The sequence below is a fragment of the Pollicipes pollicipes genome, unplaced genomic scaffold, assembly GCF_011947565.3.
Source record: "Pollicipes pollicipes isolate AB1234 unplaced genomic scaffold, Ppol_2.1 Scaffold_6138;HRSCAF=7277_pilon_pilon_pilon, whole genome shotgun sequence".
Classification (NCBI taxonomy): Eukaryota; Metazoa; Arthropoda; class Thecostraca; order Pollicipedomorpha; family Pollicipedidae; genus Pollicipes; species Pollicipes pollicipes.
Genome location: NW_023596818.1, coordinates 17,917,282 through 17,933,741, shown reverse-complemented (window position 1 = coordinate 17,933,741; position 16,460 = coordinate 17,917,282). Strand labels below are relative to the sequence as shown.

At 50.9% G+C, this 16,460-nt stretch overlaps 1 protein-coding gene across 1 annotated transcript in view; it reads left to right on the top strand.

Annotated features, from left to right (window-relative positions):
- The first annotated feature begins 2,365 nt into the window (after positions 1-2,365).
- LOC119106414 (DNA-binding protein D-ETS-3) overlaps positions 2,366-16,460 on the top strand; it is a 62,608-nt gene continuing 48,513 nt past the window's right edge. The window contains exons 1-2 of the mRNA XM_037230058.1: positions 2,366-2,564; positions 9,733-10,072. Coding sequence (XP_037085953.1) covers positions 9,736-10,072 — 337 coding nt within the window. The 5' untranslated portion in view covers positions 2,366-2,564; positions 9,733-9,735. The remainder of the gene's footprint in view (positions 2,565-9,732; positions 10,073-16,460) is intronic.

Below are 16,460 nucleotides of genomic sequence, written 5' to 3'. Positions count from 1 at the left end.
GGTCAAAAAGGGACTTTCCAAAAACTCCGGGATCAAAGGGATTGCACAGCACCTTTTTAGAGTTAGCAACGGTTAGGGGATAAAAACAGACAAAAGACTCTCTAAATATGTTTTTTTTCCAGAATCATTCTGACGCGCTTTGCTAAAGGATTTACTCTCAGAGAAGCTCCCTGGGGAGTACATGTCCCTCAGTGTATGGTGGGACATAGTTGTGTATGCTTCTGGTTACTTTTGTTTTTCGGTTAAATCCTGGCAAGCCTATTTAAATAAATGATTACGTAAATTACATCTAGTTTTAAAAGTGCAACAGTTAACGTCAGCTGCCAAATACATGCATTTTTGTTCGCATCTTAAGCCAGTATTTGATCTGAGTCGGAAAATCAGAAGCAATCAGTTTGTACTTGAAAGGCTCCCGTTTTATGAAACGCATTCACTTCTTAAGTTTACTTATTTACAAGCCATCCTCGTCGCACCTTCTCTAAATATCAGTCCTAGAAAACAGCACACATGTGCAATGAACACGTTTGGCAAGACCAAACGAGAAACTGGGTTTAAACGAAAGTTTTGAAGAGTGTTTGGTGGAAATGGAAAGACCTTGAACGTTTTCTGTGTTGCTGAGTGTGCAATTGACTTTTACATGGCATATATGTAAAAATACCGAACATCGTGGTCTCATGTTATATATGTTAAGGGATGTCTAATTTTCACTTTTGATGCAAAATATAGGGGGTTTTCCCGAAACCCATTTTCCTTCGTTTGTGAGGGATATTTTTGCTCGACCAGACACATCTGCGTTTGGAAGCGCACTTCATAAGCGGTATCCATAGTCGAAAGCCGCCATAACTATATGCACGTGAACACAAATATAAAAATGTGCGTAGATTCTCTAAAATTTGAAGAGAGTGCCTGCACGGAACCGCCCAAATATCCAAATGCACACACCGCACCAAAAGTTTTGCTATAGCACGGGCTCTGACACGGCGCTCCACTGGCACCATTAGCACTGCTGGCCCCGGTGCGAGCGTCCCTCAACGCCAGTCGGCAGCAGTTCTGCAGTCATTACGCACGTCCTTCCCCTCCTTTCAGGTAATAACACCGAGCGAATGGTTCACCATTCACCGTTTAGCATACAACAATAGGCGAGCCGGTATCAGCGGTGGGACGCGGATAAGCGCGATCACTGCGCACGCAAGCAGCAGTTAGGGACCATTTCACAGATCGTTCGCCAGTCCAGGATGCACCGGGTCTTGAGGGCGTTTTAAAGGGCGGAAGTCCTTTCCGGCCCCCGTTTGCGGTGTGAAACATCGTTGAGCCGCGCAAGCGATCGACCCGGTGACAAATCGGCGGGCTGGCCACACTCAAATGGCCCCCGGCACGAGACCGGGACTGATTCAGGGTCTGCTGGCGTGAAACGCCGTGCACGGGAACCCGGTAGAGGCCAGACTGCTGACTGGAGCACAGGAAGGTGATGCCCTGTTATTTGCCGTTAAAGCAGGATCAAGATGGGATGGTACAAGGTGTGGACAGCTGGTGGATTGTGAGGGGGGGACAGGGCACACCAACTGGACTCGGGCCAGTCTGAAGCTCCGGGACTGTGGTTTCATGTCGACATTAGTGCTTTTCGCAGACCCGGACAGCTAATCCGCGTGGTCCGACTGGACCTGATAAATTTGCTGTTCGTGACCTAGAGCCACCAAGGCCATGCACAATAAAGTGTGTGTATGGTGGACATATCGTGCAGAAGTAATTGTGTTTGTCCTCGTGAGGAATTAGTGAACCTGTGGTTAATGTTGTAATCGTCCTACGTTCCTTTTGCCGAACCCTCTATGGATGATTGTAGCGATCGTAATCAGTGGGAACACGGCACGGACGCCTCAGAGTGCCTGGGAAAATTTTCCAGTCAGACTGAGCTCTAGCATGAGCTACAGCAGCAGCAACAGCAGCTTGTCACGCGGCTCTGACGAGCTGGCTACTGACGCGATCAACCAAAATCACGCGTTTATGCAAAACAGCGAAACCGGGCGCCGGCGCGACGAGCCGGAGTGACGACTCTCCGAGCGGCGCTGTGCCCTTCGCGGCGGCGGCGGCGGCGGCGGCGGTGGCGCCTTCGACTGGCGGAGATGGCCCATCATTCGGCCGGCAATGATCCGTGGCTCCCGCCGGCCAGGGGTCCCAGCGTCAATATGTTACAAGGGCGCCGGCCGCCCGCGCCGGCCCATTGGTGCAGCCGGCCGCCAGAGGCGGCCCCCCGCGTAATTACGCTCTCATTAGACGCGGATTGGTCGAGCGCGGCGCCGACGCCACGCCCACCGGGACGGCCCGAGTTTGCCTCGGCTATCTGCCACTTCCGCGCCCATTTCCTCTGGGTAATGAAAGAAGTGGACTTAAGCACACAAGTTGGACGTTACGAATTTATGTTATTCAATTATTGGTTTCGAGCTTTGGTCGCCGCCTATTTGCGTTGAAATACGAGCGACCATTGCGTCTGCCGGTTGGACGGCTAACTGCGCGACGCCAGCCAGTAACGACGCGGCTCTCCGTCGACGAGCAGCGCCCCAGTCGAGGTAAGCCGGCGCCCCTTCGGTCGCCCTAGCACGTGCCCAGGTCGCTCGCGGCAGGTAGGGACGTCCCTCGCCGTCGGGTCCCTCCCCCGCAATGGCCTGTTGTCGCTCCCGCCCCCGCCGCCCGCTCGTTAAAGAGCGGATTCCATGGAAAAACTCATTTCCGTCGCCACATCCTGAACAGTCGGCCGTATCGCCAGTAAACCTTCCGTCCGCAAGCTGCCGGATCGCCTTCCGCGTCCGGCTCGCCGCTTCCGGCGAGCTTCCTGAACCGGAGGCGCCCCGGCAAAGAAACGCACGTGGCGCGTGGGCGGCGGTCGCTGCGGTCAGGTGGTCGCCGGATGGCGGACTGATTGGCCGTTGCGTGGCCCGGAAGTGGTCACATGACCATTACGGGCCGGAAGGTCACTGGTTGACCCGACCGCCCGTCGATTGCGTTATGTCGCGTTAGCAAGGTGGGAACAGGATTTAATAGCGGGATATGCATACTCTCATCTGGTTGAATCTGAGTGGCAGACCACTTTGCTGGAACCAGCGCTTCAGATCATTCCAAAATATTTATGTACATAGCCTGATATGACCTGATCTCCATTTCGCTTAAGTGAAGCACGTTGAAGTGATTGTATGCAGCTATAACGCACGACTGTACAGCTGTCTGACTATTTTATAGTTAAGTTATTGATAGACGACGCTGCCCTAGACAGGGGTGAATATGGTGAACTTTGCTGATGGCAAACGCCGCTAAGATTATGATTAATATAAAAATATAACTCAAAACCACGCGTGCCTGAAAAAGTGGCCTAAAATATGATTTTTAAATTGGGGACACTTTCATCCCCTGCAATGCCTGATAACTGCCGGACCACCGGAACATCCCTGAGTTGCAACTACTTCATGAAACTTGGTAAGGTGATATAGGAGTACAGAAGACATGTACTTGTAACAGTAAACTACCAACGGCACATGCGAAAATGGACAAGGTGTTCATAACGTACAAAATCAGCAGTGACATAACATGGTAGATGTCGCTCAAACACCCCGTCCTATTTTTGCAGGCGTTATAGGTTCACAGCCTTTTAGTTTGTCCGTACGGATAGCGCGACTTTGTCACCTCGCTGCGCATCTGTCTTCGGAACCATGTGTTCAGTTTACCTGGGCCTGATTCAGTGCATCCAGCCAGTTTAACCAAATCTCAAACGCCCACAGTTGGGCGCAGCCCCCGGCAGGCTCAGTGTCTCCAGACCTCAAATGTCCTGTGTTTTACAGCTAAACGATAAACGCTGCTTTCAGCCATTGAAAAGAAAAGATCCATTTTGGAGCATTCACATTTCGCCACTTGGTTGTGGACTTCTTTGGGAGCATATCGCCACGCTGGTATCGATTTTATGACACAGCGTAATTAGCGGGTGACATTGTCAGTCTTGCAATGGCCTTCCCCAAGCCGAGTCAGTGGCCGACCACACCGAGTCAGTAGCCGTCCGCACCGAGTCAGTAGCCGTCCGCACCGAGTCAGCAGTCGCCACCCACGCCGAGTCAGTGGCTGCCCATACCGATCCAGTGGCCGCCATACCGAGTCAGTGGCCGCTCATATCGAGTCATTAGCCGCCCACACCGAGTCTGTGGCCGCCCATTCGAGTCACTGGCCGCCCACACCGAGTCAGTGGCCGCTCATATCGAGTCATTGGCCGCCCACGTCGATGACGCTTTCGTCGTCCTCGCACTCGGCCCGCGCGAACGTGGTCCTCATTCAAATTGTGATCACAATATTGATGGGCGCAGTGCTATGACATGCGTGACTCGGGTGGTTTCAGCGCAACCATGCAGCGGCTAATTTTCTCTGATGCACCGGGCATACACCGTTGTCGATTCAGGTGATGCAAGTGTTAAAATAGCACAATGTCAGCTGCGCAACGGAGATGTCTTTCTGGTATAATGGGTGCAGCGTCGTGGTGCGGCTTCCTATAAAGGGAGTATGCCACCTCTTTGTACTTTTCACTTATCGTTACATCCGACGCGTACAATTTGATCAGTCATACCAGTTTGCCTGCATCCTTCTGAAGAGCTAAGAATGTCTATTCGAGGTAGCAAGCCCTGCGGTAGAAATATCATTTGACTCCCTGTTCACCACTATAAGAGTAACACATTTCATTTGCCTTTTGCAGCGTTTGTCACACACTCATATGTCGAAATAGTTACGTAATGAATGCTACGAAAGCTTACAACGATCCGCTTAGTCAACAAGATTTGTGAATACCAAGCTATTTCCCCTCGAATTCAACGAAACCTAAGACTATGACTTTGATCTATCCCTTATGGCGTTTACCACAGTGGCATAGTGGTAAACGCATGGCATGTTAGAAAAGGAGGTGCACATTGATTTTGGGAGCGGGAGTGTCACACGATTCATGTGACCTACTGGTTTAAACTTCAACCAACCAACTTCTCGGCAACGGGCCTTACCCGCTGGGCCACCATAAACTTTTTAATTCGCACAAGTAGGGATGCGCATGGTCGTTGTCATGACGACGGTAGTCGGGACTGCAGAAAAGAAGCGTGGTGCTGTTACAAGGCGTTGGCAGCATAATTTGAACTCAAAATGATGAAAATGTAGTTCTTATTATGTTTTGACGGTGGTGCAGTGGTGCGACGCAGTGCTGTCATTAGGCTAACTAGTCATGAGCTTTCACCATATCATGTTTTTTGAAATATGCCCCATCGGTAGGACACTTACTTTAACCCGTCCTCTCTCGATCATGCCGGGGACAAATCGCTCTTTTACAACACATGCGCAGCTCCCTCACAACGAGGTTGTCGCGCAGAGTTGAAGAGCGTGCTGCTCTCGGAAACCTGCAGACTTCACCAGACATGTCGCTTCGGTGTCAGCCTTATGGAGCCAATTAGTTGACATGCTGTGGATGCGCTGTTCCAGCATATAGGATCTTTCACGTCCCTGACAACTGTTAGGAAGTGTCCGTTGATGAATTGGAGATAAATCCCATACAAAAAAAATGTGAAAATTGTGAGCAGAAATATGCTCGTCTTGCCTGCCACCACCATGCCAGGCTAGTGTGGTCTTTGTGGTGGTCACGAACTTGACGCCTGTTCATAAAACAGCCTCTTTATGTCAGGACGATGGTAAAAGGGGATGCCATGTTGATGTGAATCACGCCAGCTAAATGATAGGAGGCAGGTTAGGTCGACAAGTTTGGTAAGCCGGGTGAGCTAATAATGCAACAAAGATGTGCAGGCAAAGGCGATATGACTATGGTCTCTGAAAGCGCACATGAGAGAGCCGAAATAAGATTGTTCCATTTTTTTTTGGGGGGGGGGCAAACACCTAAGCTCTAATTTTTTGAAATCGTAGATTTTTTAGCTAGACCCCTGCTCTTTGCACATTTCACCTAAATGTCCCATTATATCGTACGAGAAAACATTCTAACACAACATTGCATTGGTTTGTCACATTCTATTGGAGACAGTTGCAGTAAAAAATAATGTCCATTGAGTAAGTGCTATTACAAAGCAGAGCTGACATGGAAGAAATAATTGTCGTGAATATTTTCACCATTACAACAAGCGACAACAGTGACGATGCTCACTTGGTCACGCATCCCATTCTACACAGTTCCGTAGCACTAATAAGGTTTTGCACCAGGTGTGTAGTTTCATAAAAAGATGGAGCTAAGCGAGAAAATTGTAAATCCACCACAGAAAGCACAACAAACAGGCCAAGAAAGCTTTTGTCCTGTTTGAATTTTAGTATCAAAGTGTGCATACTTCTCTGTCATAAAAGGTAGCTACGCGATGCATTTGAATACACTTGTCAAGCTATTGTGATATATTTCGAAAAGTTGCCGCTGGAAAGTGTAAACCTGTACTTGTCATTTCAAGAAGCAGGGCCTTTTCAATCGTTTACGCGGGAGAGATGACTGCCTCGACCCCACACTTCTTCAGCACGAGATGTGGCTTCACCATCCTTGCGTTAAATCAAAACGCAATTATTCGACGAGAAACAAACCATAAATGCTCGGCAACGCGAAAGGAGCCACTGCCGACCCTTTGAAACCTAGCCTCAGCGTTAAGAATATGTTGCCCAGTGTTCGTGCCCGCCGGGCGTTATTCACAGCATGTCTACGTCGTGCTTATTCCACGCCCTGACACTATATCATGTGGCCACATAAAAGCAGCCCGGCCCATTGAAGCAAACACGACACGCACGTTTGTGGAAGACGGAGTGGGTAACAGCCTCATGATTGATGAAAGGAGCAATTATGTGAAAGAGAGTTCTCCCGATTCATGCGCAGGTTGGCCTTTTTGATATGACGTATTTCGTCGCATGATACTGATGAGGATTATGAGTGGAAAGATGATTGTAAATACCAAGCACACTTGGAAAAGTGTTGCAAGGTATGATGACGATATGAAATGCAATATAAACTCTTCGCAGTTTTCGGATGGATGATATATCTGCCTACCCAATGGAATCGAAACATGGCGTAACAATAGCTTCACAATCACTCAGGCATATACTGTATTTGTAATTATGGACGTAGGCTGTGATGCGTAGTGTTTGTGCAGATAATATCTATGGACCTTTTGCCCAGTAACTGGTAGTTTCACATCATTGCTTCAAAAGTCACACTACTCACACATTAGCTTCAAATTGTTACGCGATTCTGTTATTTCGATGTGGCTTTGGACATGTTATGTGTCAGGGATCTGAGGCAAGCATGTGTTCAAACACCTGCCGCAAAACATGCGAAAACTCTGAATAGATTGGGTTTACCACAGAGGTTAGCAACCCTGAACTTGGATACCTGAAATGTTTGCCTGTGGGGGTCAGAGAAGGGGGGTCAGGGGAGGGGGGTCAGAGGGGGGGGGGGGTCAGGGGAGGGGGTCATGGTATGCCATCTGTAAGTATCAGAGGCCGCACTTAGGCCACACATGGCTGGTACATGAACGCTGCTCCAGGTAAACAGGGCATCACGAATGTGCAGAATGAGGCGTGAATGAGGAATGAAGGGCGGACGAGTCTGTGAGCACTGTTTCATGGGTTTGGGCCCGCGAGCACTATTGCATGGGCGCCAGGGTAAAACTGCAGTACGCGTTTGTTTGCGACACTTCGCTGCGAACAGCATAGAACCACAAAACTTCTCTATACATTTTGATGTATTCCATTGTAGTGTCTCAGTCTGCTGCCTGCTCACTAGCCTGTCTTTCAATGACACTGTGTGGTGAAGGAAGCTGTAGAGTGACTTGCTTCTTGTGTCGTGCCGGGGAGGAGGTTTCATACTTGGCTGGGCCGTCTGAAACAGTCATGCTTGCATGGTTCACTTCGATGACATTTATGACTCTTCCAGGCGCTGTAAGCTGTGGAAATCATAAACTTATGGCAAATGTAAATTGAGTACGTTTGCATGGCTAGGCATGGGCACATACATGCTGGCTGTGGCTGAAGGCTATAGAAAAATAAGTCACATACCGCAGCAAAACTGCGCGGGAGGCTTCGGCATCGGAACATGAGCCAGGCCGTGGGGCCCTGACCCCCAGTAGGAACATACGTGGTCGAAGTTTGCTTTCAGCCATCGGCTATTATTTTTAAGTAATAAATACCCCTTAGCAGCTCCGATGGTCTCGCCGGATTTGACAGCTCGTGGGATAGAGTGGGGCGGATGATGTCAATGCTAATCCCACACCGAATGCGATGGAGCTGCAACATGTGTCGCACGAAATAGTATACAGACAGTTGGCGTGATCAAAGAAAGTCATGAGTCGGTCATAAGCGAGACACAAACCAGACCGTGAATGACCTAAAGGTCAAAATTGACACACAGGTCACACAGGTAAATGCTAGCTCATTTCACAGTATTGTCTAATGTGTTTTGGACCACGAATCATGTCCATCATCGTCACACGTCTCATCGACGTTTATCATAGTAACGTACCTTCCGTGTGATAAGACAAGATCAACAGTGACACCAAGAACGCCGCCTTGGAGCATGTAGTTTAACGTGTATTTTCCACACTTTCGCATTGTAAACCTTTAAGAACAAAGTTTTAGCTCAAATGATTGGCATTTCGTGAAAGCAATGTGTTGTGAGCACAGCCAAGAGCGTCGTGTAAACATACACATTTTTTCCACGATGTGCTTATTTTCAATGCTGAACAGCAGTATTAAGAAGATGCGACCATACAGCAATCATTCTTTCGACATTATACTGAGAGCTTCAAGTAATCAAAACATATTCACATCTGTAAACTGCTGAGCTTTTCAATTTTGACCACAGTGTTATCAAGAGAAAGAGATAAGCCACCAGATTATTCCATTTTCAGACCATTTTTATCACCAGAAACAACTTAGAAACAGCGTCAGATGCTCCGGACTGAGAGGACGGTAGTGACCTTACGCTAGGGCTCTCATATATCCTGACAATTATTCCATTTGTTTCAATCACTGAATACCTCAAAGTCTGATCAAACGCTTGCAAGTCAGCTATGTCTTTAAATTCATGTTTGAGCTTCACGTTAAAACAACACTGCATTCCCGCGATGCTCTTGACAATATTGACCGAGCAACTTCGCGTCTTCGTCCATTGTGGGGCAGCTGAAGACCTATTGACCCTTGTTTGACTCATAAACCAGGCAATAAACAACAGAGGGCCAGCTGCTGCCATCTGACCTACGGGTCCTCCCTACCTGCAATGATGCACAGTGTTGCCAGCTGTCACTGCATAACCTCCATGTTACTCGAGAATCGTGCCCAGGCGTTGTACGGGGGCAGCGCCTGCCCCTATCTGACGTTCGTCTTCCCCTGCCCCGGGCGTCACACGAGTGCAGCAGCAGCTCCCGTCTGACCTGCGTCTCCCTACCCCAGGCGATGCACGGGGGCGTCAGCAGCTCTTATCTGATCTGCGCCTCCCCTACCCCAGGCGTTGCACGAGAGCGGCGGCAGCTCCTGTCTGACCTGCGCCTCCGCTTGCCCCAGGCGATGTACGACGGCGGCAGCAGCCCCTATCTGATCTGCGCCTCCCCTGCCCTCCCCTGTCTCAGGCGTCGCACGACGGCGGCAGCAGCTCCTGTCTGACCTGCGCCTCCCCTGCCCTCCCCTGTCCCAGGCGTCGCACGACGGCAGCAGCAGCTTCTGTCTGACATGCGCCTTCCCCTGCCCCAGGCGATGTACGAGGGCGGCAGCTGCTCGGACCTGAGCTCGGGCGGTCCGTTGGACCTGAAGCGGGGCCAGTTGATGACCTCCCGGCTGGGCGCCGCGCCGCACGCCATCAAGGAGGAGCTGGCCGGCGCCGTGGAGTGGCCCGCCGGCTGTGGCTACCGGCTGCCCAGCTGGGGCGCCGGCGCGCCGTTCGACCCGCTCAAGAGCAGCGTCGACCGCGTCAAGATGGCGCCGCCCGAGCTGGGCCGCGAGCGCTCCTACTTCAGCCCGGGCTTGTACCTGGGCCGCGACTCACTCGCCGCCTGCCCGCGCGACATGAGCGAGCAGGAGAAGCGTATGACAGGTAGGTCAGGCGCCAGCGGCGTGCTGCTGGGCTCGGCGTTAGGACGGGGCGGGGCGGGGGTGGGGGGCGGTGATTAGGCGGTTGGGTCAGACGTGGCGGCTGGGGACGATGTGATGATGGGACGGAGCGGAGGAGACACGGCGGGCAGGCCAGACTGGGCCAAAGTATGCCGACTGCTGCAGGAACAGGGTGCGAGGATGGCGAGGGTTGCGCGAGGAACGAGCTCGCATCGGCTTCAGAAGGAACAGAGGGGAATATAATTGCTGGTTTTTTCTATCAATCCAAGATGACCACCATAACTTCTGTTGGCGAAAGCTTCGACCTGAAATACAGAGGACAAGGAATATGCCGACGGAGAGACGTCCACAGAGTCCAAGGAGATCAGCGTCCACATGATAACCACCATGACCACACGACGTCCTATATACGCGCCTCGCAATGTAATATTTTTTTTGTTTTGGACAGCTTTTCAGGATCCGCTGGAAAATTTCAACGGACGCTATTAGAATCACGCCAAAGCGGCCAAACACGCTCTGTTTATCTGGACGGGCAGTAATATTTGTATTTTAATTTTTCCGCCGTGCCCACCAATTCGCACTAGTGTGAGCCGGAACGGCGGCGCAAAAGCAGCAGTGTTATTAAAACAGAACTCCGGAGGTAAAGCACGTAAGTGAAAAGTACCATAATTTACGATCGTAGCGCATGACGTGACGGTGACCTTCTATGAATCCGGTCCCATACGTGCCCCAATTAGTGGTCATAGATCAACCACATTATGTGACTACAGGGTATTTATTTCGCCACTACACTCAGGAAAAGCCGTTTTCTTCTACGGTACAAATGTGCAGTGTGCAAATCCACCGTGTTTCGGGCCTATTACGGTGCTGTGGCCGCATAAAGAACACCGGTCTTTTCCTGGCTTTGTTCGCCAGTGTAGCGGCTATTGTTTGAAGGCCGGTGGTGAATTGTGTTGGCCTTGTCGCAAGGAGGAATTGACATGCCATGAGCACCGATACCAAGTCAGCCTTTCTCACACAAGACATGATTACTCATTGAACTACGCAGCCATCACCATTAAACTAAACGTCGGCCCATGACAAAATTACACGCAGAGGAGCCCATACATGGTTTATCATCATTAACTGTCCGTATTCCCACAGGATTGGTTAGATGCTAGTCCTTGAGGTGGTTGCTTGCATGTGATGCGCCAAACCTCACACAATGCAGCACAACACAGCACATTGTGCAACACAACACAACGCATTGTGCAGCATAACAGAGTACATTGTACATCACAACGCAGCGCATTGTGCAGCACAATACAACGCGATCAAAAGTAAACAAAGAAACATTGTGCCCTTTCGGCACAAAAGAGAGCTTTCTGTGACACTGCTCGTCAGCCCCTCAGATGGTGTCCTGGTAGCTGTGGCGTTGGAATCTCTGGGAAGTTTGCGTGGAGACAGGCGCTATTTAAATCACGTTTCTGGTCATATTCCACCATGATGTTCATGCAACTGTTTGCCGGGAGTACTGATCAGTCCCTCGTTCTTCCTCAGTCCAGCAATACTACCTTGAACGACCACCAGTGTTACCAAATTTTTAGCTCGCTCTTGAGCGAAACTGATTCAGAAGTAAAATGCCCAGGTGTGCTTTGCTTCATCGCCGGTGGCGACAATGAAAACCGTCAGAGAAGTCTTGGCTTGGATTCATGCCACGGTGGAATTGTCCTGTTACACTACTTCATATGTGCACATTACAAACCCGCGTGAATTGTGTCCTGTAAGTTCGCGTAATCCGCGTAAAATCCGCGTTAGCTGTGTGCAAAGTGTTAGTTTAGGCTCCTTCCTTCGGCTTCCACGTTGCGCGTTGAAAGCTTGGCATCCTGCACCGTGCCACGTCATCACGCTCAAATGTGGTCACGTGATGTAACCGGTGACGTCACACGGGCGGGGGCGGTGGCCAGCTGTTGCAGGGCCAGCCCCGGAACCCGCCGTTATTGGCGACTGATTTATGCCGATGATCGCCGCGCCGAGCGTGCGCGGAGGTTGGTGCGGACTCGCGACACGACGGGCGTCCGGATCGGCTGGTTCTGCACACTAGAATGGCGACGGCTCGCCCACTCGCCCGCCAGTGTGGGGTCATCCACTGAAACAATGCGCCAGCGAGGTTTTTCTGTTCGGGACTACATATCTTTCTCGTAAATGGGGATTCATGCACCAGCGTTTCGGTGTTCGTAAAGGGCGTTTATTTATTTTGTTGTTGACCACGTTGAACCATGCATTGGAGCCAGGTGGGATTTCATACAGTTCGGGCATTCACTCCGCATGTCAAAATCATTTTCACTCCAAACCGCCTCTACTTATTGCAACGTCGCGAGCTATTAGGAAATACGCTTGTCACTACGCCTGTCCTTTATGACCAATAAATTGTTCCCCCTTTCTATCCCACCCCGTTTGGTCTTGACTCGACTCAAAATCATTTCAGATATATCATTCTCAAGAGGTTATTCTCCCCCTTTCTCCCTGTCAGCTTGGTTTAGACCACACATACCGCCGTTTGGCGCCACCATGCAACGGACGCGCATTATCAGCCGTTCCAAGAGATTTCGCAGCTGGGCCTCCTCATCGCCAAGTACCTCGGGTCGCAGTGCAAACTAGGCAAATAGCCGCCATCGCTCCCCTCGAAGACCCAACTGCTCGAGCTTTGTCTCAATCTGACAAGTTGGCGCGCCGTGTTCGCGCCATAATTCACGCCCGGCGGCAACAGTCGGCGCTCGCCGTGACGACGGCGGCAATGTGAGCCGTCATGGCTGGCCGACGGCGTCTGCCCGGCGGCGACGGGCCGGCGGCTGCGCCGGCCGAGCAGCCTTCCGAGCAGGGGCGCATCCAGGAGAAGAGCGGAGGAGCTCACTGGATCAGGGGCGGGTCCAGTAGAAGGATGGATGAGAGAGGCTTGCCGTGTAGGTCATGATGTGTCATCAGTAGCAAAACTAAGTGAGAAAAGGAAATTATTTGGCGCAGGAGTCTAAAGGTATACGACGTAGGAGAAGTTCTTTCCAAAAACTTAAATTCGTGAGGCGCGAGTCGATCGAAATATCGCCGTAAACCGACGCCCGGCGTTGCAGTCACCCGATGTTGGGCGGCGTCCGTCGCTGCAGGTAACACCAAGCCGTGGGAGGCAACGGACATCAAATACCTTTGCTCATAAAAGCGATGCTACCGAGCACTCCTTAAGCCGTCGTACGATACGAGAATGTCCCGATCTAAGGTCTAATATTTGAATCAGACATTGCCCGCTTGATTGCCATTTGGCGGATTTTCATGTGCTGCTGAGTATGAACTCGTACGAGTATGCTGGTTAGTATTGCTTTAGACTTTCACTTCTCTAAGACAACTCACGTGATGCAAACAAAACTGTGCATAGCATATGACTCAGAATATATTGTCTGTGGTACAAATTAATACATACAGCAAGTTCTGCAGCCTGTACCAAGGACGTAGAGAAGGAAGAGGGAGGGGCGGTAGGGCAAACCCATGCACATCTTGCTCCTTGCTGAGCCTGTGTATTCGATGCACCGGCCCAAACAGACCTTGCTCACAGACTGGAAACCCAAAACGCGTGTTGGCGGATATCGCACGGTAGCAGAAATACCGTCGCAGCTGGGCTTCACATATTGCTGAAGCTCCAGCTCCAGCCGCAGACGTCTTCGGCAGTTCGGCGCTGCGTCGCGCTCCTAGTGTGAAGCAGAAAGAGCAAGATGGCCAGCAGTGCCTGCACATTGTTCCGCAGCTCGCAGTCGCTGAGGTTTTGCAGTGGAGGCTGTGTGACTGGTCCGTGCCAGGAAATCAGTTCGCTGTACCTCACGGCCTTGAAGATGAGATGACCACTGAGCCTCACAATGATGACCTCACGGCCGCTGAGATAGCGAAGACCCTGTGCTGAAGAACGCCCTCGGGTTGCTGCTCACGAGCGGCGCGACGATCGGAACCACCTGTTCGCGCACCATGTGGTTCTCATCCCATACCATGCCCAGCAGCAGCTGTTCCGGACGGACCCAGTGCCCGTTACGCTGGAGGACTGGCTGCACCATGGCCTATGTGTGCTGCGGCAGCTCGCGGGGCAGTGCGGCGCTCGGGAACAAGTTGCGTAAGCCAAAGTCCTGGACGAGGTCCTTGAGAGCGCTGCTGGAGGTCTCGGTAAAGATGTGAACTAGAGTCGAGCGGCCGGTGTCAACCATGTGAAAACAAGAACGAATATATTAGAACAATTCGATACGAACTGAGCATCTGATCATACAAAAATAGTTGCGCCTTTTAAGTGTATGTAATTATGCCGATATCCAGAGTCCTTAATTGTGACAGAACACATATCAACAAACATGCTAGTAAGCATGAACCGACCAGCAAATGATATGCATACTACGGCACAAAGTATGATAATAAGGAAATGCTCAGCAGTGAGCACATGAAATATCAATTGATACTGGATGAGTTTTAGGCACTCATTGCTACAAATTCGAAGATAATGCGTTTTCATATTTACCTGACATGGTTCGATTGTCTGATTCGCCGCTGGGCTGCCACGTTTCGGACAAAGCCGTTTTGAACGCCGGAGGCCAGAAGGTACAGCAGCTGCTGGTGGGTGCTCAGCTGCTGAATCAGGTCGACCGGCAGGTTTGACACTTGCCCCGACCTAAGCTTGAATGTCACAACGTCCCTCTCCCAGACCTCTCCGGCACAGGTCTTGCCGATGGGTCCAGAAAAATTTCGATCCCTGGGTCGTGCCGTCCAAGCTCACCAGTAGATGGAGGAGGTTCAGCTCGTTGCCGTGCAGTTGGCAGATGAACCAGTGTACGGGTGACTCTGTGGCCAGTTCAAACGGCCAGAACACGCCGCCTATCTTTTCGGTATCGAGTGTCGTGCAATCGCTGCCGAGCACATTGATGTGACCGTCGCACTGCGGGTTCACAGAGTGTAGCTCGTTGAACAAGTACTGGGCACGGCCGAACTCAGACGTAAAATGAGTCACGTACCAGCTACCTGCCTCAGTGATGACAACCACGTGTTTTTCGACGGCATTCATCTGGCTCCGTGTGGCTCATAAAGCTCCTGCTTTCTCGGTCGTCGGAGGAGAGGATGTCAAATCTGACTCGTGGATTGCTTCAAATTTTAACGAGACGTCTCCTTTCTCGCTCTGTCTCTTGCGCAGCAGATCTTCTTAGGATCTACGATATTTTATTTCAAGTAGCCAGTCCGTATCTGCTGTCTTGTTGAGAGGCGATGATGATAGCAACAGCGGCCTGGTTCGAACCACCGTATCTGGCGATCGCCAAAGCGGTGTTAGTCAGATCTTTGTTATAATCTGCAGTGACAGTGGTCTTAACCGGAACGAACAATCGGTGTCGTCGCCACCTACTACCATGTACGGAGCCGTGTAAGAATCCGTGCTCTCAGCTGACTGGCCAGCGCTGAAACCACTTGGTCCCGGAGCAGGTTTGGGATCAGCACTAGCAGCCAGCGCTGGCTTAGCAGGCGGCGCGGGCTCAGCATTCGGCGGGGAAGGCGACTCAGGTTCAGCAGCAGACAATGCCTCACTGGCGGCCGAGCCACGACGCCCCTGGGGTTGTCTGACCATCCTCCGCATCTCGCGAGCCTCCCTAGCCACAATCGTATCCCGGTCATATGACCCCAGGAAAGCTTCTGGTGCCTGCACTGGTCCTTCATGGCAACGTCCTCCTGATACACTGTGCAGGCAACTGGGCGTGGAAAGCTGCACTGCGGCTTGCACTTGCATTTCGCAACATCAAGAACCTTGTTGAATTTCGCGGTGACAGCGTTGCTATGTCACTCTCTTTCTTTCTTTGATTTCTTACTGACAACTCTGTTTGGGTGATGTCAATTCCTCTGAATTAATTTTGTCACATATTTCAGATCATGGGATCAGAACAGGGATCCCTTCGTTGGTCCACAGTACCCTGATGTCTACCCGTCGCGGTCTTGAAGATGGTATTAGTGAGATTTCTCTTCGCTTCGCTCAGCCACCTAGTGTAGCTCAAGGCTTTCCCGTGGTCGGCAGTTGGTGGTGGGACAGAAGAGCCGGGTGGCCTATCACAACACGTTTTGTGCGCGACCGTGTAACCTTCGGCAAGCTTATGAAATTAAGTGCTCGAAAGAAATATTTCAGTACCGGCAAAACTAAATTAATAAACCCATATCTACCACGCAAAGAGCACATGACTGGCAAATCAATATCACCATGATGCGTTGGCAATAACAAACTTGAACCTTGCCCGGTCTGCTGGAGCATTCTCATAACTGCACAGCTTTGGGTTTTACCAAAAATTAATGTTCTCTACTAAAAAGTCAGCTTAAACGTTGATTGGCAATGT